Source organism: Atractosteus spatula, chromosome 18 (assembly GCF_055471065.1).
Source record: "Atractosteus spatula isolate fAtrSpa1 chromosome 18, fAtrSpa1.hap1, whole genome shotgun sequence".
Classification (NCBI taxonomy): domain Eukaryota; kingdom Metazoa; phylum Chordata; class Actinopteri; order Semionotiformes; family Lepisosteidae; genus Atractosteus; species Atractosteus spatula.
Window position 1 is genome coordinate 8,162,883 of NC_142723.1, and position 27,042 is coordinate 8,189,924.

The window sequence follows — 27,042 nt, forward strand, 5'->3', positions numbered from 1 at the left end:
ACCATTTTTCAACTTGCATATTAAGAACATAATTAAAGATGAGTCGTGCTCTCAGCGTGACTCATTCCTTGCCAATATTATCATGTTTCTGCTTATGCGTCAGAAAAAAAATCTGAATGTGACTTACAAAAGTTAATTGAATTACTTTGAAATGAAAGGTGCCATTCAGCAAGGGAATCTTACTGATCAGAAGTAATTAAGAGCAATTAACTGATCTAATCACAAAGCTGTAGTAACTCAAATTATGCACACATCTAGAAGAAAGACTTTTTTGTAACTCAATCATTTCTCTTAGTAATGCAAAATGCAAAAAAAAAGTTTTGCAATCTTATGTAATTAGAAGGGTTTCAATATGTATTTATGAATAATTATTAGCAATTTATTTGACTGACATTATTATCCAAAACATCTTGTGTTTATACACATAAAGCTGGTGTGTTTACGAAAGCAATCTAAGTAACACTGCTCAAAGATACAACAGTAGCATATCCTCCAAGGAACTGAACTAATACCCTGCCAGTTTAGAGTCCAGAGCCCTACCCACTACTCCACATTGCTATTAAGAAGAAAAACACATTTCACTACAATATGCCTAAGAATGAGTAATTGTGAAGCCAACGATGTCATACAAAAGTGGGGAAAGAAAAGAAAACATCACGTATAATATGTTGTTAATTCTCTCAGTCTGAATGCTCCCAAGCAGCTGCTCAGCTCTGTCCCACAACTGTACTTAAGATGCTGTGCTTTCGTACAGATGAATGCTAGCGGCAAACCATCTAAACTGTTTAATTCTTTAATCTGACTATAAGGCATAAACTATGTTGTCTTTGGTGTAAACTGTAAAACTAAGTGTGCAGAAAATTGGCATAAACTAAAGATCACAGGATATATTGGAATTAGAAACAATTTAAAAGTTAAATACACATTGAAAAGCAAATAAAAAATAGAAAATACAATGTTTCAACTGTGGAGTCTTTAACAGCATGGAAGATGAAGGAAAAGAGCAATCTCTTTCTCCACATACCTGTAGAAGGTTCCACAGCCAAAATGTTGTTTTCTTCTTTTTTAAACTGAATTTACATACTTGAAGAAGAAGGTCGGTGGGATTACACTAATACTCTTATTTATTAATACTTTTAATTATTACACACTGCCCTATGAACAAGTAAACAAAAACAATCAGGGGATTTCCAAACCTATATAATAGTGTCCATCTAAATGTATTTAGAGGATGTTACTGAGAAGTGTATTCCACATTTGTTCAATATTCAGAACTGTTTTTTATTTAGTCTGTAACATTACAAGCCATTATGGATACAAATTCTTTTAAAATATTAATTTTAATATACTAATTTTAATAGTATATCCACAGCATACAGTAGTGTGCAAAAGATTCTGTCTTCAACAGTTTTAAGCCCAAAGGATATATAATATACTGTAACTTTGGTTTAGGAAGATTTGATGTTTTAGTAAATTAAACATTGCTAAGGGAGGTGGCTGGGGATTACGGAGTCTTTGGTCTTTGCTGAGGAGCACTCTTTAAAGAATTAGAAACAAAAAAACACAAAACAAAAAGTCACATTCAAAGAAAATTTCAGGCTCAAGGCAATGATGATTTGTTTGCTAAAAGTACATTTTCCTCTTTTTGCAATGCATTGAAGCCTCATTGATATTCTATGATAGGATACCTGCGGAATTTGAGCTGCAGATAAAATGTATTCTTTTCTTGATCAGAGAAGACAAAGATGAAAGTCGGCTTTCTTCTACTGTATCATAAATTAATAATGATAACCCCCTTCCTTTGTTTTCTTCTTTAAGTCATACTTATCCTTCACATGCACAAGGTAGAATGATAGCACAGATATTTTTCAGGCAAGGGAAACAACGGCCATCTTAATTAGCAAGACTAACAGGAGGTGAATGAACAAAGCACATTGCTCATTTTGCACTTGCTACTCTGGGAGTGACCAGTATAATTCTTACATTAATTAAAACACAGACAAACAGCAAAAGAATAGCAAAATTATGGCCAAGACAAACAAATGAACATATTGTGTTATTATCTAGATGTGAAGCAATACAAATTGTAAATTGTAAGTTTTACACGTTTAAATCTAGTCTGCAAGTGTCATGATATGCACTTTCTCCTTCTTGTTTAGATCCTGCCTCACTGAAGGTTCATTTGTATGTGAATACCATTAACAGGAATTTGAAGAGAATGTCATAATTTTACAGTTTTAAAATGTCTTCATTTGTGAAGAAAATCTTTCATTTTTATTATAGGTAGTGACGCTGTAGCCTTTTAAAAGCAATTTTCAGATAGCTGTACATTAATATATTAGATGCTACAGCTTACTTCCATCCTGCCAAAGTTCAGAATTTAGCATTCAGATGCACTTCTTTATCTAATCAATATAGTCACTGCCCACTTCTTGTACGCTTGACATGTAATTTAAGTAGTACAATTTTTAGATCATAATTAAACTTTAATTTATACAGTCAATTTATACAATCACTATAAGATGCATATGTCCAATAATGAAATGGATGTTTTTGATTACTCAATCAGTACCACTTCTTCCCATGGCCAACAAGATTTTGCTGGCATTTACCACACACATTTTTGTGTTAAATTGCAGACATTTTCTTTAACATTTTTAATAACTTAGACTACTATTTTTTTCTAGAGCACTCTATCTTCCACTGGAGTCATAAACCCTTGTATGTAGAACTGAATAAACTTAGATACTGAATACCATAACTAAACCACCTTGAAGACCTGCTGTTATCAGAACTCAGAACTGGAGCAAAGCTGAGCTATAAATCTGGGTCTAGTAGATCCTACCTCCCTTCTTCAAGAGTTGCCTTTGCCAAGTTCAAAATTGCCAGTTTAGTTACGGCTTTCTCTAGGAATATTTCAGACCATTTCAAAGCAGCAGAATGTCAAAACTGGTGTCATGGTTAAACTAAATTAAAGCCAATAAAAAACTGGCCTTCTGATGTTCCCTTGACAAATTCTTGGAATAAAAACATTCAGCTAGTAATTCCCTGTTTCCTTTTCATGTGGTTCCCATGGTGTGCTGGAGTTGTATTTATTCCCAGATATGGATGAGCTCTAGTGAGGCACTGTTGTTTTGGTTATATATTACTGACAATTGCTGGGACCACTGGCTCATACAGAACTTCCACAATTATGAATCCAGTATTATGTTTAATCAGATGAGGTTTGTGTCACCTAACATTCTACAACATTTTGGGATGATCGTAAACAACAGGGTAGAAACAGATTTGTATGCTGTTTTGTTGATAGATTTGGCTGATGGCTTAACCTAGAAAAAATATGCCGACAGATGTGACAGAGAGTGACCATTTTCGTTAATATAATACATATAATTTACATTCACGTGTGCATTTTATATCACTAATTAAAAAGAAAGCAGCTCCCACGACAGCTGCCAGCATTTGAAATTGATTAAGAAGATACCTACAAGGGTTTAGTAAGATTAAACTTATTGAATCCTCATTTTCATTGCTTGTCACTAATTGCTTGATGAATCTGCTTGATTAAAGTCAGAGTCAAAGCCCATTTCTGAAGCAATATTTTTTCAATTGAAGATCCTTAGATCTTTATTCTTTTTAAAACAAAGGGTTTATGCATTCACAAGAAATAAAAGTAAAGCAGCAAACAAATACAGTATAAAAACAGAACAGGATTAACATAAGAAAGGACATGGTATATCTCTGACAATACATCTCTGATCTCACCATGGCTTCAGGTTCACAGCAACAGAATGGAAACAGGCTCACTTAAGGGTGGGCTTAGAGCCCAAGGGGAAAAGAAGCCGTAGCAACATCTTTTTGGACACAGCTGGAAATAGACAGAGCATGAAGCCTGACTAGCATCTAAGAATATGAGAACCATTGGGGAGTCCTTCTTTTCTTCCCGACCCATCGCAGTGCTAAGATACCAGAGTGAAAAAAAAGGCAGAAAAGTTGACAGAGAAGGATCTGACTTACCATCATCCTTGGTCCTCTCCAGGACAGGGGGGGTGCTGGGCTCACCATCTCCGATGCGTGTGTAGGCCAGAACCTGGATCTCATACTGCACGTATTTCCTCAGGTTCCGGAGAAGCACGGACTGAGTGAGGTTACCTTTCACCACCTGCACTTGAGGCTCCGACCTCAGATCCTTCTCTTTATACAGAACCTGAATAAAAGAAGCACATACACAGGTGTTATTAGCAACAGTGATCAATTTGCCTGAAGTTTCCATCCGATTTCACCGATAAAGCCCCAGGTGACAACAGGCCTCATTATTTAGCACCTTTACCATCTGCTCAGTGCTTCTCAATTAATCTCAACACATGGTGGCGTCAGATGCTTGAAGGTGATAGAAAGAAATGAGGCTAGTTTGTGGCTGAGGGCAATTAGAGCAAGATTTAATGTGGCTGCCTCTCTAAACACTTTAAAGACCAACTAATGTCATTTTTTATTGTGTCAATGTGTGCATCTACACTAAGAAATGAACAGCAGTTTATTGGGGGCATGTGGAAATAGCATTTCAGGTGGTTAAAGGACGATGTGATAAAATGTCACACATCGGCGGAATGGCATACACAGAATGTGGCATAGTCACAGGAAGACCAAACTGCACACAAGACAAGTATATCAGAGATTGCGCAAAAGAGTGACTTACAGAGATACTGATTTTTTTATAAATGGTTAGGAAAGCCATTTTTAAATTTTTTGCTATAAGGCTGTATTTTTTTATATATTCTTTTTACAAACATTGCAGTTAGGCAGATGGATGAATGAGGCCAGCTAAAAGCATCATAGATCAGTGAAACTATTATAAGTTGATTTGTGTTTACACATTAAATATAAAGGCATTATCAAATGCTAAAAATGAAAGTTACATTTTTTCAATTTCAACTACAGGTCTTTAAATTACAGTAACATCTTTTTTTCACTTGAACAAGAAAAGAATGAAGAAAAAGTGAATTTCAGTGCACTGCATTTAGGAACTGGCTGCCACACCAATCATTCTTAATCTCACAGCCTTGACACCAGAAAAAGCTTGCCTACACAAGCATGAAACAGCACCTAGAGCAGCCCTTATCCAAAACATTGCAGATTTCATGTGGGCTTTATTCCATAAAAACTCCAATATAAATCAGATTTAAAACAAAAATCAGTTTTGAACAAGCCAAGCAGTTTCCAAGCTTCCAAGCAAGTCCCTATCCATTCATTTCAACAGGGTGAGAAAATAACGAGTACAGTCAGGGCAAACTATAACAAAATCACTGAGTTTGGTGTTAAAAGGCCAAACAGTCCTTACATAGTCCATGCAGTTGAAACTCACAACACACCTTTTTAAAGAAGACTACTTCCCACCAGTAGGAGGCTTGACAGTCAAAATGTTGAATTCTTTATATTTTTTAGCATAGAATTAACCACTGCTAACACAGCTCCACACTTGAAAAACTATTGGTTCTAGAATTAGACGTCTAAAGTCTGTGGTTTAATTGGCAAAAGTATTCGAGGAAGAGCAGTTTGCCTGATGGACTGTGTTTCTCAAAACATTTTATCACAATTTTTTTCTGAGCAAAAAAAAGTATAAAAATACTTGGCTGTTGATGTAATCTGCCAAGTTAGTTTCCCAAATTTCCATTTATCACTGAAGCAGGTCTTAAGAAGAGGAGACAATTCTGTCAAACAATATATTTTAACAGCAGTAAATGCAGCAAAATGCATTTTGTGGGCCTGCTACAGTCAAAAGAGATTTCTATCAGTCATTTTTATTTGTGACTCAGACACTAACAGTCTATTTGTGAACTCTGGGTAAGCAAAATGCAATTAAAGCTTTTGCTGCAAACTTAAAAAGGGTAAAACCTGGCACTAAACTTTATACTAAAGAAGCTTATACATTCCTCTATGCATTTTATAATAGTGGAAAAACTCACTCACTTCACCAATGCAATTCAGTGATGTTTATGTGCTTAATCAGCAAAGTTATTACATTCATTTATGAAAAAAAAAATGTTTTTCATTTCAGTTGAAGAATACTTCTACATTTTGCTGACAGTGGAAGAATGGATGTTAAAGTTTAACACAAAAACATTAAACATCCATTTCCCACTTTCAAACTGTGACATGTAGACATCCAAGGTGCAATTTCAACAATACAGCAGAGGGAAGCAAGTAAATTACACAACTGTTTCTTTCTGGTTGCAGATAAAATGTGGTGTTTTAATTGCTGTGGTCTGAACTGTATTCCTGCTTCAAGACATGAACACTGTGTACCTTTAGAAGCTAAAACTTTTGATTAAAATATTTACTAACCTGTTAATTCCATACAGAGATTTATATACAGTGATAAACAATGCAAAAGCTCTTACAATATAAAATATATACAATATAAAAGCTATAAAAATAACTTTAGAAAGACATTTGTTTCATAAACAAGCAGCTTTAGTTTTAAATACACATTTCTCTACCAGTTTATTATCTTCATGTAATAGTACAAATGAAACAATGTATGAAAATCACATGTGTTCGACTTAATACTGCACAACCACTAACTCTGAATTCCAATTTTAAACCTCAAATCAATCACATTGTGGTCAGTCTATGTGCTTCTGAAAAAGTAGTCTTTAGACTAAATTGCAAAATTCCTTCAACTAATTGGATTTATTTCTTCAAATGAGTCTACCTGATAATAGAACTTGAACACACGTAAAACCTGCTTATGGACTTTGGTTAGCTAGCTGACTTACAGCCCTGCTTTGTTGGAATAGTAACGCAGGCAATTGAATTACCTTATATCCAAGAATATGTCCATTTTGCTCCTGTTCTGGAACAGGACCCCATGTGACTAAAATGCGTGTGGAGCTCACAGCCTCAGCTGTCACATTCACTGGAGACCCAGATGGCACTGTGAAAGTAGAATTCATTATCATTTTTGCAATCCATATTGTTCTAAAGACGTTTAACAACACATTGCGATTAGTTTTGGTTCTCTTTCAAATGGAGGACTCTGATTTAATTTCTGACAAAATGAAGATTAAATACCATTAAAGCACAAATCCAAACATGAGGACAGGTATTGTTGTACTGCAGGTTATACAAACGCAAACACATCAGCTTGGTTTTCACAGGTAGAGTAACAGTTATAGCACAGGTCAAACATTTGTACGTCACTGGCATTCAATACACCTTTCTTTCACGCTGAAAAATGTAATAACTTGGACGTTGTTTGTAGCGTTACATTTACGCGTTGCACGTAATTTCCATTAGGAAATCAACTCCACAATCAAACAGAACTTTTGTCACGATTAAGCTTGAAGGACTTGATCACTGTAAATTAAAAATCAACCAAAAAATCCAATTTATCTCAGAGCCACATGCACCCATATGAGAGTTTCCTAAAAACTGAGTGAACTTATGGAAGTCTTAGGGGAAGAACTGATTAAAAGTGCATGGAAAAATATAAAAAATAAGTAACAACATCAATGGCAGCCCCTGAGATCCCCAAAACTATAAAAAAACTAGTTTTTAATTCAAGGCGGGTTTCACATGAGCAGAATTCATAGTCATGTAAAGAACTGGAGAACAATTAAACAGAAACATTACTCCGTTTCACAATAAGAAAAAATCCCCTTGGATAAGGATATATGCTCCTTGGATGTTGTGCAGTGGATATTAAAAGATAGCTTCATCCTGCTGTTAATAGGTGCTGAGATGAGAACCTTTTCTCAAAAGCAAGATTTTACCAAAGCGTAGACTGCAGACACTTCTTCCCCTTCACCAACTGTTATCTTTCTCTTACACTTCCTTCTTTCCTTCTGAAGAGAATTTCACTTTAATATTGGCTTTTTATTGTATGTTGTTAAAAACTTAAACAAAAATGGAAGATTAAAAAACATTGCTGCAAGTCAAAGAGACTACTGAATTTGAAACTAACATCTCAGAATACTGTGCTGACAGCATTTGCACCATTTCATTGCACATCTTCAATGTGTGATTAACACTAGTGTGTTGCTAAACAGCATTAATTAAAAGGTGAGTAAAAGCTTGAAACATAGGTCTTTTAAATTTACATGTTGTACCTCTATTTGTGATAGAATCTTTGGACAAAAGAGGCCCTTTCTTAAACCAATGTAAAAAGACATTCTTCCTCATCAGGATAAACACCATTTTAAATTAGAAAACTAAAAATAGTCTTTTCAGAAGTGTGTTCTAACTAGCTCTTAAAGTTATGCAAGCAGAACTTTATGACTTGCATATTTTAACTTTAACTTAAAATATGCAAGCAGAAAGACAGGATAAGTTTTAAGAACTATTTTTGTCCTCTTCACTCATCTTACTGAATTTATAATGAACTCATGTAGCCATCTAATACAGAATTATTTCCTTTAAATTTTTTATTAATTGATCTATTCATACAGCTATCATGGCTTTCAGATATGGTGTGCTCTTAAGTCAAACCAAAAACATATGGGGAATATCAGAAATACTAGTATTGGTGAAAAAAATAACTCTCCTATTGAACCTTTCGAATGACTGTTTTCTAATAATGGACAGGGGGTGTCTAACACATGGCCCACAGGCCAAATCAGGCCCACCAAGCTCATTTGCTTGTGGCAGGTACAGTCAGAGGCTCAATTGGGATTTACTGTAATTCACGGCTGTCTGAGAAAAACCCACACATGCAGGAGACACTCTCTGTGATGTTACCATAACAGTTATGAAAACACAGCAATTCTTGTTCTTACCTAGCTCTAACCAATTGCAGTGCCCCTTGATAGTCTGATAGTGTCACATATCTAGTTCAAGGAGCATGTCTCCACATGAATATGAAGGGGAAAAAAACTGATATCACAAGACCTGTGCAAACATTCCTCTAAACTTCTCTAAATTTTGGAGCGACCTCAGCAGACCTAGTCTCACCTAGTTTTTTTATGATGATGTTTATGTATCAAATAAATGAAAAGTAAAGAATGTCTACATTTCAAAAGATGAAAACTATATTTCTTCCCAGAAGTGAATAGAAAGCTGACACATTTGATGTGTACAGAAGATAGCTACTTTCAAAGAGGTACAGCAATAGCTCTAGAAGTGAATTTATTGCTGTTTTAATCTCACTGGTATCTAGCAAATCTTCCACATTTTCAGTGTTTGTTTTGTAATGTCCCTTTAACCTTGCCTTTTGCTGATTCGTTTAAAAGAGTTGCTTTTACTTATCAAAACAGGCACATAGTGTTAGTTTTATCAGTCTCTCAACAGAGTTTACAGGTGATGCCCATCACCAATCTCAGAGCCCCTTTAACTTGCATTTCAATAGTGCATTTTACCAATTGATATACACACTGTATACAAAGGTTATTCATTCCTCAAGACTGTTTATGATGCAAAATTTCACAGAATAGAAAATTATTTTTATTACACAAGATCAGGCTTACAATGTGTTCATAAGTACTTTGTAGTTACTGAATTGTCAAAATAAAAAAAAGCACTGTTGAGTGATTATGATAATTAGCCAACTGAACATAGTGCTATAGTGAACAAAATAAAATGTTTAAAAACTCTAAACTCTTGAAGATCGGCACAGTGCACCTAAGTTTAAACAATGCAAATGTCTTTCGACTGTTCGCCCTTTTCAATCTTCTCCAGCACTTCACGTTTTACAGCCAGGGAAAATACTTTCCTTATTTTCTTTGCTTTTTTAAGACTTGAAGTACTTGCAAAACGATTTGCCAACATGGCGGTAAAAATAAGAATGATGTTTGATGATAAAAATCACCAAGCAAGAACTCAAGTGAAGTGCCTTTCGTTTTATCGAAAATGACTTTATACAGCAAGTACGCTTTTTTGCTGTAGAGAAAATCTGTAGAACAGCTTTTGTAAAGCAAGAGCTGGGTGTACAGTATATAGTTGTGTATGTATTTAGCATTTGTTTTCTCCTCTTGTGGAACAATATTCTTTTCAACAGAACAGAGATTAATGTAGTACACAATAATCACAAAAATGATACTTTAAATAATTACAGTTATTATATAATAATACAATAATACTCAAAATCCCATATTCAGAGGACAATGATTACGTTTTTCTGAATTGGCATCTAGTGAAGGTGGAATGTCTGTTAGTCAAATTTTAAAGTGAAGTATGTTGGTACATTCCTCTAAACATAAAACTATGTAAAACTTTAATATTATGTATGCAGGTAGTGTCTAGCATTTCAATCATTTGTGTACTTATGGCTTGCCGTTGCAAATGAAATGTATCCCTGATGTGTATATGGTCCTGAAAATACAATGGGAGCCTTCAGAAAGGTGAGGATGTTTGAGGGTGGACAGTTTTTACAGTTTCAGTTTTTACCAGCGGAGCAATGAAGAGATTGTGACAAAGAGACAGTGAGGAGACAAACAGGCCAGAGGCAATGTAGCCCCCCTACCTGACTCTCTTGTTCGGCCTTTCACCACCTCACTCCAGGGCCCTGGCCCAATGGAGTTGAAGGCCTGGATCTGCAGCAGGTACTCTGTCCACTCCTCCAGCCCCTCCAGTGTGAGCTCTCTCTCCAGGCGGTCATTCACCAGCTGGGTCTGGGTTTCGCCCTGCAGGTCTGCTCGCCACAGACTGATCCTGTACCCCACCGACTCAGGGTTCCCATTGTACTCCGAGTCAGGCAGGGGCTATGGAGAGACAGAGTGGGCACACATTAACTTGGACTTGCATTGCAGATTGTTCACCAGGCTAAACCCAAGCACAGTATTACTCCTGTGGTGTGGATGTACTGTAGTGTTCAAGTTATGACAATGCATTTATTATTTTTCTATTTTTTTCCTAATTCAGCACCCAGCATTTTAAAATTCAGTTTAAGTTTTGCTTCTTGTAAAAGAAAATCTTGCATTATCAACTACAACAATAAGAACAATTATTATATTCCAAAAAAGTGCTTTATAAAGTACGTACAGTGTATATACAGTTGGAGCTTTTCAGAACACGCAGTACAGCTTACTAATGCATTCAAGTGTCTGTGCTTTAACCTACTTCATAGACCACTGAAGGACAGCAGCCACTGAAAAAAATGTCTAACCACCCATCAGATCATAACACTGTAAGTTTCTTAAATCTGCAATTAATGTACTACAGTACTTTCATGCAAATACATAATAACCTGGTAAGAAAGTACTGTAATACGACATGCAAACAGATACAGTAATATTGTTTCTGCTTTGAATTAAAGCATAAAGAATGTTGATGGTGGAATTTAAATGTATCATCATTTACAACTATACATCAGACCTCTTTGTTTCCATAGTTTGAAACAATGAACATTTTGAAACTCATTTTGGAACCATTATTAATAACAGCATTTTCCTGATGTAATGACTGATGGAAGGCTACATTTATTTTCTAGGGTTTCGTACTAAACTATCAGTTATGTGGTTGAGTCTTCTTCATAAAGAAGGGACGTTTATATCAAAAGACATCCTTAATAATTAAAATACATTTGGCTGAGCCAAACCAAAGAAAAAAATGTATTCTATTTTCTCAACTGCTTCATTATTTTTCAGACAATACTGACTGTCCAATAGAACAAAAGCACTTCCCCTAGTAACATCATGTATCTAGTTTTACTGCACAGAGTGGTGTGTGAATCATCTGTAGCCCTTTATGAAAAACAATCTTGTTTTAATTTTTGTAGAAGACATGAGTACATTGTTGGACAAACCGTGCTACCCACATTTCAATTCCATAAGATTTTTTATTGTGCAAAATAGAGAGTAAGTTGCTACATATTTCTATTAAAATTAGTCTGTATGTTCACAATCCTAACACAACTGGACTCAAATAAACTCAAGATTAATACAACAATGACAGCAGTAAGAGCAGCATGGTTATTTGGGCTATTGCCAGCTGCAACAGTTTCCTCCTGTCTTCCAAAGGCATGTTGCCTAGGTTAATTGGTGCTTCTGTACTGTCCCCGCATGTGTGTGCCTTGTGATGGACTGGTGTGCAGCCCAGGATTTAGTTCATTCATGCGACTTATGCCCTAGAATAAGCTCCAGGTTGCTGACTTTACCTGGAGTAAATGGCTTTCTGATAAAGGGATGACAGCAGTATTGGGTGAAATAAGTCTTTCCTATGTTTGCAGTTTAATTTACTCTTATAAACAATGCTGCTTTTTCTTTCAGATACAAAATGCAATAGATTTCATTCTCAGGCCCTCTATTCTGATTTGCCAGCAAGTAGAGCTATAATAAACACTCATTGGACTCAGTTCATTTTATTAGGAAGAGTTCCCAATCTTGAGATGTTTGATTTTCAAGTACATACGAGCCACCCAGTTACTCCGATCAGGTAAGAGCATGCACAAATAATTCTCTTCTACAGCAAAGTTAATGTGAAGTCATGGCATGTCCGAAACAGTCATCTGGGCAGTCAAATAAGCAAAGCTTGCAGGTATTCTTTCTGTACGGCATGCTCACCACCCATCGTAACCAGAGGCTGGTCTCGCTGGCTGTGCGCACGGTCACACTGCTGGGAGCCACGTCCGGAGGGGCCTGCAGAGTTTGGATGACCCGGGAAGGCTGGCTCACAGGGCTAGGGCCCAAAATGTTTACCTGTCGCATCCGAAACCTGCAAAGGCACAGCACACCTGGTAGCTATGATGTGAATTCACAAAATAAATAGCATGTCTTTGTTTTAGAGATTGGACAATGTGTCTTGCTGAAAGGAATTCTAAAAATGTCATACTGTAATCTTAATAGCACTGGTGATGCATGCTTCTACTGCTTATCTTCCGTGATACCCAAGGAAAGCAGGAAACTATACATAGCTTGTGGGTCTTTCATTGCACTTCCAGTATTGTTATTGTATATTTCTCTATATTTTCAAAAGAACTTAGAGGTGATAAAAAATGTTAATTCACAGATTTGAGACAAATGTATCTTTGCTTCCTGCAACATAATTATGATTACTGAGGAACTTTGTTAGTATTTTTAAGCAAGATATATTATCCAATCCTCATTGTGTTATATTATATTTTGTTCCTATTTCTTCCTGAGTATAAATACAGTAAAGGCACTGTGTGAACTTTGCATGAACTAGCAAGTACAGGTGTTCAATGTACTTTCCTTATAAGTATACTTATCAGTCACCTAATTTGCTGCTACAATTATTAGTCATCGTATTAGTAAAGGAGGCAAAGAGTACCTAGAAAGAAAAAACAAACCACAGAGGTTTTATCTCAGAAAATGCTGCTGTCATTGTACTGCAAAATAATTTAACAAGAAGGTACAAAGTAACCATTTTTGCTAAGGCTTCATCGGGCAATACAGCCTAAGAAAGTTATGATATGGAAATACTGTTTAGATTAGAAGAAGCCAGAATTCCTTCCCATTATACAGTATGCTGCAGGGAAAGGCTCAGTAAAACAGCAATGTGGGTTTATTTTATCATTTTCCTATTGTCAAATATTTATTACACAGTATTTTGAAGAATAAAGAATCTGTTCCTGAACTCAAATTTTTTAAAAAGCACAATGTTTTAAAATTATTTCAGCTTGAAGTGGTTCAGGCTTATAAAGGGTCAGTCAACAGCAATGAAATTGAAGCATATCCCCTCTTAAATCAGGTAACTGAAAAGAGACTAATGGTCTTAAAAGCAGTAGTTGAGGTGAGTTTTCAAAGCACAGAGCACTGGGCTTGTTTTTAGAAAAAGAAAGATAAAAAACTACATAAGATATTTACATATTTTAAATATCTACATATTGTTTGTTTGTAGATTATTGTCTTTCCCTTAGTGTGGAGAGGTTCATTTGAAGGATGATGATAATAAAACTATTTTATAAAACACCTTTCATAATAAAAAATAACCCAAAGGGTAGTACAAAAGCAAAGGATACATCAGTACAAGATACATTTTAACAGTGGCAAAATAAGTTATAACACAGAACAAAATCATGTCTATAAACACGCCAATGAAAACAAGTAGATTCAAAAGTATTATTTGAAAACAGAGAAACTCCACTATACTGATATCAATGGACTCACTAATATGGAGTATTAAAGGCTTTCTCACCAATTTGTAATAAGTAAGAAAGCAATGTCAGAGGACCAGGGAGGTGTCATGTATCAGGTGTTCAAGTAGTGAAGAGGTCAGATATATAAGGAGGAGAGACGTTCTTCAAAAGTATGTAATCCCAAATAAGTATTTTACAATCTATCTGCAATTTGACAAGCAGACAGTTTCAGGTTACAGAGACCTGTTTAAGACCCCAGCTTAACAGAATTGGAACAATACTGATGTTTCTGTAAGCTTGAAGCTCCAGCACAAAGGGTATCAGAGTAATCTAATCTAGATCACAAAAATGCATGTACTGTACTAGTTTCTCCACAGCAGTTGTTGATAGTATGAGATGTATCTAAATCATAATCCTACAGTAAGTGGGAAGAAAATACTTTTTGTAATGTTCCAACCATGTGGCTCAAAGGTTAAACTCCCACCTTTTTCACTTTGTCAGTTTGAAGAACCTTACTAGTGATCCAAAGTTTGATGCAGAGAACCCAGTAGCATGACTGTTGAAAAACATTTGTTTCATCTAACAATAAACATCAGCAGTTAGTAATGAACCAGTCACTTAAATATCAGGTGTAAATGCAAGTAAATCTGAGTATTGTCAGAACAAAGTCAAAATTCTACAATCATAGTATAAAAGGGAAATCTTCTTCACCTGTAGTGAGTGAAAGGGGTGAGGTTGGGGATCTCTAACACCTGAGCTTCTGGTTCATTCTCCTTCTCGTACAGAACTTTCCACTCCTCGTCATCTCCTATACTCCCAACCTGTGGAGAAAGAAGGTAGTGAGGGCCACTTGTTCAGTACCTGACCGCAGGTTGACTTCACATTGGTGACGGCCGTCTGGGCATTCCAACCAAGTCTTGTGACTCTGACATGTCCATGCCACTGTAAAGCCCTCTTTCAGAAAAGGGGCACTACTCAGCTGGCATTCCTAGTCATTGAAATAAATGCCTAAGGGTGATGCCTATCAGTTCTTTTCAAGGACCAGAACATTGACTGGCGCTGTGCTCTGATACCCTCAGGCAGGCTTCTGAGATGGGCTTCTCTTGCCAGTGAGGGAGTCACAAATACTGCAGCAGATTAACCTTTTAACTGGCTAACGCATTGAAAAGTTATTTGTTAATTCTGTTAAATACAAAGTGGTACAAGATATCTTCCAAACCACCTAAGTTCTTTCAGGGTTTTGTATCTAAATTGAAAGAAATAAAGAAAGACAATTTATAGATCTAATATTCATTTTTACCTAGTCCTCTATTTTGGGGATTTTATTGTGCTCCATTTTGATTCTCTGTAGTTCTATGCAGTCAGCATATGGTATCAGGATAAGAGTCAGAGATCCTGTAAATAATCTGGGGCATTTAATAAAATCAGTTTCTATGCTAATTCTGCTTGTTTATATTTAGAGTTTACAGTTAGTCAGTAAACTCTGCTGTATTACATGTTGCATTTAGCAACATTGTTGTCAAGGTGCTGCTGTGAGTTTACAATATTTGTCACTTCTGCATTGCTTCCAGGGTGGTTTTATTGTTCTCCTACTGTCTCAAAACTCAACAGATACAGGCTCTCAACCCAAGCTGTGATCTGGATTTCCCAACACATACAAATCCAGAGCATTTGTAGGAGTCCAAATGCATGTTTGCTTCATTCCTACATAGTCCTGCCATTCCAGGGGATCTTATGTTTTTTGCATGACAACAGTCATAGACATATAAATTGTGCTGCACCGTAATTGGAAAAGCTTTATAGAACAGGAAAGCAGCAGCAGCAACAAAGATGGGAGAATTTATAGTGCAATGTCCTGTTTCAAGAACTCATACAAATGCTAATGTATGTAGCAGCAAATCTTAAATGTATAAAATCATATTGCTCACTGTGGGATCCATAAAGTAAAGGTTATGAGGTAATTGTATCTGCCAACATAATATATAGGAAAGCAGAGGTGTGTTAAGGTATTGGCCTCATTTGTTTTCAGTGCGTGGTACTCATTAAAGTCTGTAACTTAACCCATTTCTGTAAGCTTGATTTAGGGTCTTCACTTTCTGGGAGTGGTTCAATGAGGCCAACCTTTTGGTATCACTTTAACCACAGAAAACAATGTCACGTCAGCACAACAGTATATGTCAAATACAGTTGCACTACATGAGGGTAATGAACAGAATATTGCTGTTTAAACAGACTGGAATTTAAAATAGAAACATATTTTTTTCCTATAGCAAAACATCTCACACTAAACCAAAATGACACATGTTGGGTGTTCACAATGTAAGGCCCTACAGTGTCTGCAGAACTAAAATTGAATTTTCAATAACCATTGCAAGATTTCAAAGTCCTATGTGGCTCCACAGCTGGCTAGTTATTTTAAATGGCACCACAGTAAAATATCACAAAGAACAAATACTGTGAAATGATCTGAGTACATTTTTACCATTTTTTTCACAGGTCTTTAAAGGCGTGTTTGTCAGGTTCAGAAAATTGGCTGTGACTGCATTCCAGAAGCTGCAGATAGCACTGTGAAATTAATTCAGGGATTCCAGCTCTCCACAGTGTAATATGCAGGGCTAAAAGTAAGAGAAGTTCCAGTGTGTTTAACATGCAATGAACTGTGGGAATTGCAAATCCCAGCAGCAGCAAAGTCTGAACCATAGGTGACAGCATTTGAAATGAATTGTGGGAAACGGAGTCTCAAGACTTATATGACAAAGACAGAGAAAGTACAAGCAGCAGAGGATAAAATAATGGGCTTAGTTGTAGTCTTAAACTACCTATTTAATCCCCACAGAGCAACAGTATGGATAACTTTAGAAAATTAGGATAGTTCAAGCACATTGTGCATCAGATCTGAACTTAATTTTAATAGAAGGTGGGAACTAAGAGGAAAATGTCAGAAACCACATCAATAAGAGGTCTGATTTACTTTAGTTATCAGGTTTTCAAAATGCATTATCTCTAAGGGGGTTCTTTGACAGTCGCAAGGGTGACGTCTTTCAATCTAACAGGAGAGGGGTTATGTCCCAGGAGTTTTGCAGTATTTGTTATGCAATGCTTGAAGATTTGAGGATATCCTAGCCTTTTGGAAAAAAAAAACCTGAGCTTTTTCAGCTACACACTAGCATCGGGATACATACAGCTCACTGTGTCCAGTCAAGCTCTCCTCTAATAAAGAGCTTTTGCATGGGGAGTACAATCATAAAAGCTTTTAAATCATATGAAATGATTTTATTTTTCAATGTGTTATCCTTGCGTTTGGCAAAAGTTTTTTTTATGTATCCCCTTGTCATTAGTAATCAAAATGAAATCTTCAATATATCATGACATTTCTACCATTTAATATTGCAGGTAAATAAACCAGCACTTCACTTGAGGCATTACTGTTGCCTGCTTTCTACCCAGCCTGTTTAAACCATACATGTAAAAACCTGTATTTATGAGTCCTTTACTTAAAAGACATTTATAAAAAATAAGATGTATGCAAGTCTCCGAAGGTGCTGCCTTCTAAACAATATCACGTTTCTTTCACGATTGAAAACATTTCTGCTGCTCAGGAAAGGCATTAGCACAATAAAAAAGTACTGAGGACATGCAATCCTCAATAACAGGTGAAAGCCAATGTTTCAGGGTTCTGTGCATTCACATAGAGATTTCATGCTTGGAAGCTATTTTTTGATACAAATGTAGTTGATAAGGAATAAAAATAAGAACTTTTAATAATTTTTTAATAATTGCCATTTTTAGAATTTTACTGCTGAATGTTTTACTCTGAACCAAAACTGGCATTTAGGATCAAACCAAATTCTTAAATGGTTTCCTTGTTTTTTTGTGAAAAACAGCCTGAAGATAGAAAAGGTTTTTGAATATTTAATTCTGAAATAATTGGAACTGTAATTCTGTTGCTACCATGAGGTCATGATGATATCTAACACTAACAATGTGTTAAACCATAATGGCTTTAACTGTGAATTCTATTTTTAAAAGTGTAGCAAGATCTTAACACACTTAAAATGTGTGGATGAACGAGAATTAATGTGTTTTATCTTAAAGAGATAATTATATAAAAAGGATAAAGATCTTCTTTGATATGTGTTGAGAAATTCCTGAAAGAAACGTGCCAAAACGAAGAAAGAAACAATAAAAAAACAAAATGTCAAATAGTCTAAGCATGAGCAGAAACAAATACAGTTGAGTTTATAAAACAAGTGACCAAATATTAAAAGGGTAATAAATGAATAAGACATGTGTTTATAAAGCCATCTTTAATGGTATGAACACATGGAAGAAAAGGGTCATGTACATATTTAGACACTAACCTGCCCCTCAACAATCCACTTTGAGATGGAAGTTTTTCCATCATCTCCGGCATGGAACTTCAGTGTGGCTGAACGAGGGCTGATGTTGGAGATGACCAGATTTGATGGAGCCCCAGGAAGTTCTGAATTTGAACACAAAAAAACAGGATGAAAAAACCTATGTTTATTGATTTTTCTAAAAGCCAAAACCATTCAGGTGTTTTCTTCATTTAAATATTTATTTTGTAGGTCAGAACAAATAGCTTTGTCCTTAACTTCCATGTAAACCTTTCATTGACAGGTGTGTCTGACATTGACACTGAAAGATTAAGGTATTCAGTTTTCTAAAACAGTTTTCCAAAGAGTTTCACAAGAACAGATGTCAATTTATTAATGTATGTAATACAATATTCAGATTTACTGAGCTCAGTTGTGGTTCTCTTATGTTGTTCACTGCCGTTTGTAAGGAACTTATGAGATTAAGAGTACTAATAGTTGGACACTGTTGCACCTCTTTTCTTTCAGTCCCAGGAGAGCTCTGTAGTTCTCCCCGTTTCCTTCAAAACTTACACTTTTCAGGTTAACAACAAGGGTAAGAGCTCATAGTTGGCTTTTTGCCACAGTCACGCATACATCACTTTACAGTGACAGACACTGTGCCTCTAAACTAGTTTAAATTAATACTACTTCTCCATAGTGATTTTTGATTCATGGTTGAGCACAAACAGCAACTTATCAGCTTCCGCAAAGACAATGCCAGCTTAAAAGATCATTATTCACATTCACACAGAACCATGTGTAGAGCCGCATGACCGCCGTCTGCTGTCTGCCAGATGCACAGCCGTTGAAATGAACTGGACGATTGTTTCTTTTCGGATAAGTGAGATTTGGATTTGCAGCGGGCTACTGCCGTTGAATATCAGGCTATTTTCAAGCTGTGGAATTTATTTTGTTCTGCGATGGACTCATGCCCCATGCAGATAGTATTCTGCCTTGTGCCCACTGCTTGTCGGGCTAGAAACAACTCCCTCGCGACCCTGTATTGGATAAAGCGGTTAGAAAATGGATGACTGGCATTTATTTGGGTTGGCACAGACCTGGAGGCACCCCTGAGGAGATCGTAGAAGACGTAACAGTGCCAATTCCTGCTGCTGTGATTGCGGCCACCTCGATGTTGTATGTAGTAAGAGAGGTGAGTCCTGTGACTTTGTACTCCAGAGTGGTGTTGGCCATCGTTCGTGCCATCCGGGAGGCGTTGTTACCATGGACCTCCCAAGACACCTGGTAGCCTGCAGAGACAAAGGGAGATTAACCGGTACCTGCAGTGTTCTAATGGTTCAGGGCAAAAACTCACTTTTATGAGATAACTTACTTAAAAGTCAGCTTTTAATGCTCGAGTCACAGGCTAGGAATAGCTCATCACATGCCCCCGACCCTTGAACTGGTGTGATGATTGCTTTTTTCCTTAAACAAAGGCTATACTTTGAGCATAGTTTCATACTGTACATTGACAGAAATATTAACTAGAAAAGGAAAGGCATCTCAGTTAAGCTATGGGCAGTTAAATAGTCAATGTTCTCTTCTTTTGTGCTCTTAGCTGCCAGGGCCTGAAGAAGACATAAATCAGGACTTGTCACCCATGATACTGAACATGCAGTAAGGCATTAGCAAGGATAGATGATCCAAAACCCATTCCTTTGGCAGTTTTGCCTCAATGTGACCTATGTCCAATTAATGGCTTTCTTTTTACCAAAATCAGCTACAAATTCTCAGGCCCTTTCTAGTTTTCTGAACCTTGGACACGATACCCTAAGCTGTATGTTACTGAAACTAATAGTCAGCAGAGGTCTTGTATAATTTCATGTTTAACTGGAGTATATTCCCTTGCAGTCAGCAGTGTTTCCAATCACAGACTGTCCGTTTACATTGGGATACTCATATATCAAAGTTTGCACTGAAAGACCCTGCAAGAAATAAGGATACCAAAACATTCAAGAGGAAACAATATCTTATGTGCTGCTAACGATGGATGCTGTTTAAAATCATTTAAATTTAATCTACATCCATTCTCATTATTGTTCTTTTACTTTTGGACCCTCAATGCTTAATGGCTGCCACTTCCTTTTTATTGTAGTGAAAAAAACATGTTAGCAGGTAACCTTCACTTAATTGGGTGCATTTGATTTTCTAGCAGTTAAAGCATCTGATGAATTGTTTCCTGATGGTAACTTGTTGGGTTACTGCACACAGCGTGTGCACTATATTACAGCAGTTTCATTATTTTTTCCAGTATTTTACAAAATCATTCTTTAGAAAAAAATCCTTATATTGAATATAAAACCATATTTCTGCGTGGATACTTGCAACAATAATACTATTTAATGGCCTTTGTGCAAAAACCCAATGAAGTGTTAAATAGAAGCATATCCATTAAAACAGTATCAAGAACTCAGAGTACCTGCTAAATTAAAATGAAACACCTTTCAGAAAACCCATCTATGCATGCAGTAATGCAATGTTCAACGAAATTTTAACAGACGGAAGCCAAATTTCATGTTATATAGGGATAAAAAATGTCCCAATATGCCATTAATCATTATGACAGAAACTTACAAATTTCTCACTGAAACCCACATTCCTTAGATAAAGGATATAAAAGCAAATATATGGGAAAGAAAACAAGCAGAGACTTAAGGCATATTCAGTTCATTTGATTTGAAACAATGCATGAATATGCTTAGCTGCTCATACAGTACATTCCTTGGTTTCCTTGGTTTAAGGAGGACTGTGTCCTCTTCTATATTCACTACAATAACTGAGTGAATTCAGTTCCTTATTGAGGTTAATTTCACAGTACTTTTTAAGATTCTCAGTTACATTATACAAACAGTTAAAGTAGTTTTTCTTAGTACAGGGGTTCCCTTCAGCTGAACCCCTTAAACCTACAGTAAATTATTTGTACCCCCTTAAGATTTTAACTAAATCACACTTTTCAATAAATGTAGATAAATGCTACAGTGACCCTCTTAACATGCTTCCTTTCACTTTGTAAATATTAATAATACTACTGTTGTTTTTCTTTTTATTATTACATTGTTATTTATTAATAGGACTATTTAATGTGACATTGATATTTCCGTCACAATCTCACAAACCCCCTGCAGTACTGTCACAAACCCCTGTCTAAGTATATCTTTTGGTGCTTCTTTATTACTTTCGCCCTGTATTGTTCACCTCTTAAACCCTTTCTCTTTCAGTCTGAGAGTAAAAAGAATAAAAACTTTGTTTACACGCTGGAGTTACACCCTTGCTGTAGATAATAGAGATCATGTAGAACACAAGAAAGGTTTCATACAAGAGGAAGCCATTTGAGCTATTTAGCTCAAATCAACTTTTACTAGCATTGATCTGAGAGTCTCATCCAGCTGTTTCTTGAACGTAATGCACCAGTTTCCACCAACATGGCTAGCAAAAGTATTAATTCCTACATGCCTATAATGTACATGTAATTCTCTTATACCCTAGAGCCCAGGCACTGCCGGCTGTGGTCCGACCTGCAACACTAACCAACGGTGACAGAAATTCCCTAGGGGGTAGCTCACAAATTGACCAAGATGTAGGCTAGACTTTCAGGCAGACTGTGGATTGGAACAACTGTCTCCTTAAAAATAAAGCATTGGAATCACCAATTATTTTTACACATATATCCACCCAGTTTAGAACTGTCAATTATTTAAGACTTGGCTTTTTGGTAGTGGTTCCTCCCGTATCGCAGAGGGAGAATGAGAACACACTTGCATGCTCCACTGACACACTCACCTGTCAGAGCCATTCATACAGTAGTTTTACAATATATGCTGCAAGCTCCACACTGTCTTACGGGAGTGCTTTTGCCAGTGGTTGCCAGCTACATCTCCCTGCAGCTCACAACAGGCAATCTACTGAAACTGAGCATGTGTGAGCCTGCCCAATACCTGGATGGGAGACCTCCTGGGGAAGCTAAGTTTACTGCTGGAACATGAGTTAGTGGGACCAGTAGAGGGTGCTCACCCTGCGGTCTCTGTGGGTCCTAATGCCCTATCATAGTAATGAGGATTCTATGCTATTAAAAAAGGTGCCTTCCTTCAGATGAAATGTAAAACGGAGGTCCTGACCCCCTATGGTTATTAAAAATTCCAGGGCGTTTTTTGAAACGAACAGAGGTGTTAACTCTGGTGTCCTAGCCAAATTCCCCCCTGGCCTTTACCAATCATGGCCTCCTAATAATCACCACCTACGAATTGGCTCCATTACTCTGTACTCCTCACTGAGAACTGATGTGTGAGGAGCTTACTGGTGCACTCTGGCTGCTGTCGCATCATCCAGGAGGGTGCTACACATTTCTGGTGGTGGAGGGAAACCCCAATTCTGTAAAGCACATTGAGGGGAGCGTCCAGAAAAGCACAATAAAATATTATTATGAAAAACTGGTAGACCAGTACAATTTTGCAAGCCAGTCTCCAGTTTCTGTTTTGTTGAAACCCAAGCGACACCCCCACTATACTCTGGAGCCATTCTGCCAAATGTGGGAAGTCCCAGTCTCTGTCAGGTAGTGCCATGATCCAGGCTTGAACCTGCACCATGGAGCTCAATCGGTACTGTAATACGGCATCTTTTCTGGTTGCGCCATGGGAGATGAAATTATTTTCTTGTGTGAAACTACAGGAGCCACTCATAAGACAACCGCCGCAGGTTTTTTACCAGTGATGATCCCATTCTTGTTTTCAGGCTCCTGCCAGCTCACTCGTAGAGAAGTGTCCAGGATCTCTGTAAAGCTCAGGTGACCCACTGCTCCTGGCTCTGGGAAACACAAATGAAAAAAAAAGAAAGAAATACTAATTAAACCCAGTCGACTGTGAAAGAAGAAAAACTTGTGCCCTCGGTAGGCTCTTAGAACGGGCATTTTTTTTTACAAAAACAAGATATTTGAGATACATAACCAACAATATTGATTTCAGGGAAAAGGAAACCTGCTGGCAGAGGGAGAGCAATGAATTTATAAATATCCCTGTTTATGAAATGAAACATCCACATATTTGTTATAAGTTGTAATTCACTGAACAGGGGGAGAGAGAGAGTTCTGGAGACAGACAGGACATATATTACTGCATTTCGACTGTCTGTTGCTGTTTCCTTGAGAGGCAAGCAGTAGATCACTGCTACAAAACAGTTGACTCTAGCTGAATGCACAGTGTCATACTGGATGGCTACTGTATCTACAGCACAAGTAATTGGATTTCTAGCACTGTAATTCACTACCTTGCAGTCCTTACATGTACTGAAAATACATAGTCTCAACATGTTGACCGTATCCACCTTATTTTATTAAACCTGACAAGAAGGTGGTTCAACTGAGAGGTTCAAAAGCAGAAAATTATTCAGAGCTTGGGTTGGACCTTAAAGACCACAGATCACTCTTCTGAACCTTTACAATACCATTAACCAACAACAAACAGGATTCCCAAATGCTGACTTACAAAAGGGCCCTGCGCTTTTGAGGTTGTGTTAAGTTGAAGTCAATAATGACATTCTTGGCTTACAGCCCAATAATTACCCCTGTGACTCGCAAATCTGTTATGAGCTTGTAGTTCTAAAGGTTAGGGCCCCAACTGTCCTCTCCGCTGCACCTTAGCTTTGAGGTTGGCGCTGTGGGAATTTAGTGCAAAAAAAAAGCATGAATAGCCCAGTAGAGATCCAACCAGTGTCTGTTGTCTTCATCAGTCCTTTGCTCGCGAAATGATTCTACTGGTTAATCTGATGAAACCTGACAAAACTAGGTGACACATAAAAAAACAAAAGCTGATTCTGATGTGAAAAAAAAAGTTTAGAAGTTTGTGAAATATAAGAATGTCTTGCAGATTTTACTCAATCAGGCCAGATCAGAGATCTAACTGTTCTTTGCTCGGTGTTCTAGGATTTTCTCAGTCATTTTAAGAAATGGAGTTCAATATCAATACCATTCAATATCCACTCATTTTTTATCTCTAAAACAGATGTTTTAACTTTTTGATGTCATTGTTCTGCACCAGTGTTAAAAAACATTTGGCAAGGAAAAAGGAGGCAAGTTTTTGTAATATTAACATTTATCTATATGCAATACATAATCAATTAAATTCAAAGCGACATATTATACAATTTTAAACTTAGGACTTCTCTAAATTCTGGACTTTTAAAAATCTATTCTATTTATTTAAAAAAAGAACTACTGTACTGTTCTTTAAAGTTAATTTATTTTATTCTGAACCTGGTCAGCACTACAGCACAACAATGTGTAATTTAGGATTAACAGTTAAAACACATGAATCAAAACAGTCAGTATCAGATTGACGTTTGTTAGGAATGCAGAAACCCATGGTGAAGTTATGTTGTGACATTTTAAGCACTGCTGAGTTTAGCAAATGTTACCCTGTATCTTGACTTGTAAGACCTTATCATTACAGTTGCACATTCGAATTAAAATGTCTTTTTTAGCCAGATAAGACTTCATGGCTGTCAGGTAACGGCATGTGGAATTAGGAACTTAACCTCGCTATAGTTATCTCTCATTCACACATTTGTCTTCCTTTAGAATACGCTGTACATTCAAATCAGATACACCACACAGTGGTTTATCATGGCCTCATCATATTACCGATACACAGATTGTATGAGAATGGAGGCAGCTAATCACTAGTTTGGCTAGCTTTCACATAAAAATTGAACATTCTTTTATGTTCATCACATTTTTCTGCACTAATGTTAATTTGTAATTCTTACTATATTAACATCATTTAAAAAATATAAAGAGTACTCCTTTTCTGTGCTATGCTAGAGGGAAAAAAAGATATGTGAGTGTAGCTGAAAGCAACACAAAGCACAAGAGAACTCAAAACACAGAGGCATGTTTAAAACAGTGAAACAGACACCGGCATTCTGTTTACAGTGCTACCAGAGAACCCTAAAAACAGAATCCATATATTTTAAATACATATATTAATTTATATGGCTTGTGCTTTTATCCAGAGAAACCAGTATTTGCATTCAGTATATGACTGAAAGAATCTGAGTGAAGTACCTTGCTCAGTCTTAACAGCAGGGCCGCACTCAGGATCTAAATCCTCGACCTCTCTACCCCCGTGAAATATAAAAAAATCCATTATCATTGTCAGATACAAGTTTTTCTTGTTCTACTGTTCTGTTTTCACAGTCAATAAGAAGTTTTGATTAAGAAATGTCTGACACTTACTGTCTTCATGTGTCTGCACAAGCTGTGGGGAGCTGCTGGGCCCATCTCCTGGTGTTGTGAAGCACAGCACAGATGTCAGGTAACGGGTAAACTTCCGTAGCCCGCTAATATATCCAACATGGCGGGCCCCATGGAAATCAGGAGTGATTGTTACTATAGTAACAGTTTCAGGTGAATGCTCCGGCCATGCTAGGAGCTGAAAAAAGAGTAATCATACAAATGTGTATAATGTAGATTAATTTATTTTCTGTATTAAATTTATGTAGCTAAACAACAGTAAATTGTTTAATACAAATTCCTTTATAAACTGAATTGTTTGTTTTTAAGAAAAAAATAAATACTCCTATATTGTATTAATACTTTCTTTTGATAGAAAAATAGCTCAAAAAGTAGGACTTTGAAAAGACAGAGACATTCAGTGGCTTCAGTTGCATGAAATAAAAATTACAGTTTTGGACAGTAACACTGGAGAGTTTGATACAGAAAGTGATGTGTATGTTACAAACGAAGGGAACCTCTTATGTAAAGAACAGAAATAGATCTGTTCTGCTTTATGGCTGTTCAGCATTCTCTTGTCCAAATGCCTTTGTTATGACTGAGTGATGGATGGTATATCACATTATTTCATCCGGAAAACTGTTTCATTCTGCTAAGAAGCTCAAGCTTGTTTACAAATTGACTTTCTAGCAGGATTGGAACACAATCCAATAGAACGCTTGTATGAACTAAAGATAGCAGTTCACAAGCACATGCTGCATAATCTGAAGGTGCTGGAGAAGGTCTGCTGTAGGAATTTTTAAAATACCTACTGAATAGTGCTCAAACTTATTACAAGGATACACTACGCACTTTTTCTAGCTTACTTAACACTAAAAATTTAATAAACACTGATTGCAAGGTGGGAATAATATTGAACACTTTGGCTTTTTGCAATATCCAGTATGTACAAATTGTTCACATTCTCATTTGTTATACAACTAATATGTTATGTACAGTTCTTTTTTTGCTAAAACTACCATTTGGTTAAACTGTACCAACCATATGAAAAGATTTGCAAACTACTGTAGAGAAAGGCTGAATTATATGTGTTTATTGTGTTTTAATTAATTATATTTTAATCAAGTAAAAAAATAACTCATACCAATTTTCTTTGGAAACCACAGGGAAATATTATCAACTATTTTCAGCTGAATACCAATGCTGCCAAGAGCTTCACTGTAGGTTACATTGTACAACTGTCAAAAATAATTTCTACACAGAGATTTTCTTTAGGTCACAGCAGAAGCTGTCAGTATAGGGTAAACTCAGGAAGTACATGGAAACTGGCACAAAAACGTATCTATAGACAGAATACTGCGTGAATACCATGTAGAAGCAATTCCACAGATGTAGTAAAAATGCTTCCCTGA

The 27,042-nt window shown here is 36.5% G+C and overlaps 1 protein-coding gene across 1 annotated transcript in view; it reads right to left on the reverse strand.

The window, feature by feature from the left end:
- Positions 1–27,042, reverse strand: part of sdk1a (sidekick cell adhesion molecule 1a) — a 454,720-nt gene that overhangs the window by 52,138 nt on the left and 375,540 nt on the right. The window contains exons 20-28 of the mRNA XM_088936948.1: positions 25,634–25,829; positions 23,110–23,208; positions 19,467–19,658; positions 18,391–18,512; positions 14,741–14,850; positions 12,495–12,645; positions 10,457–10,694; positions 6,819–6,934; positions 4,018–4,207 (exon numbers count right to left, since the gene is read on the reverse strand). Coding sequence (XP_088793074.1) covers positions 4,018–4,207; positions 6,819–6,934; positions 10,457–10,694; positions 12,495–12,645; positions 14,741–14,850; positions 18,391–18,512; positions 19,467–19,658; positions 23,110–23,208; positions 25,634–25,829 — 1,414 coding nt within the window. The remainder of the gene's footprint in view (positions 1–4,017; positions 4,208–6,818; positions 6,935–10,456; positions 10,695–12,494; positions 12,646–14,740; positions 14,851–18,390; positions 18,513–19,466; positions 19,659–23,109; positions 23,209–25,633; positions 25,830–27,042) is intronic.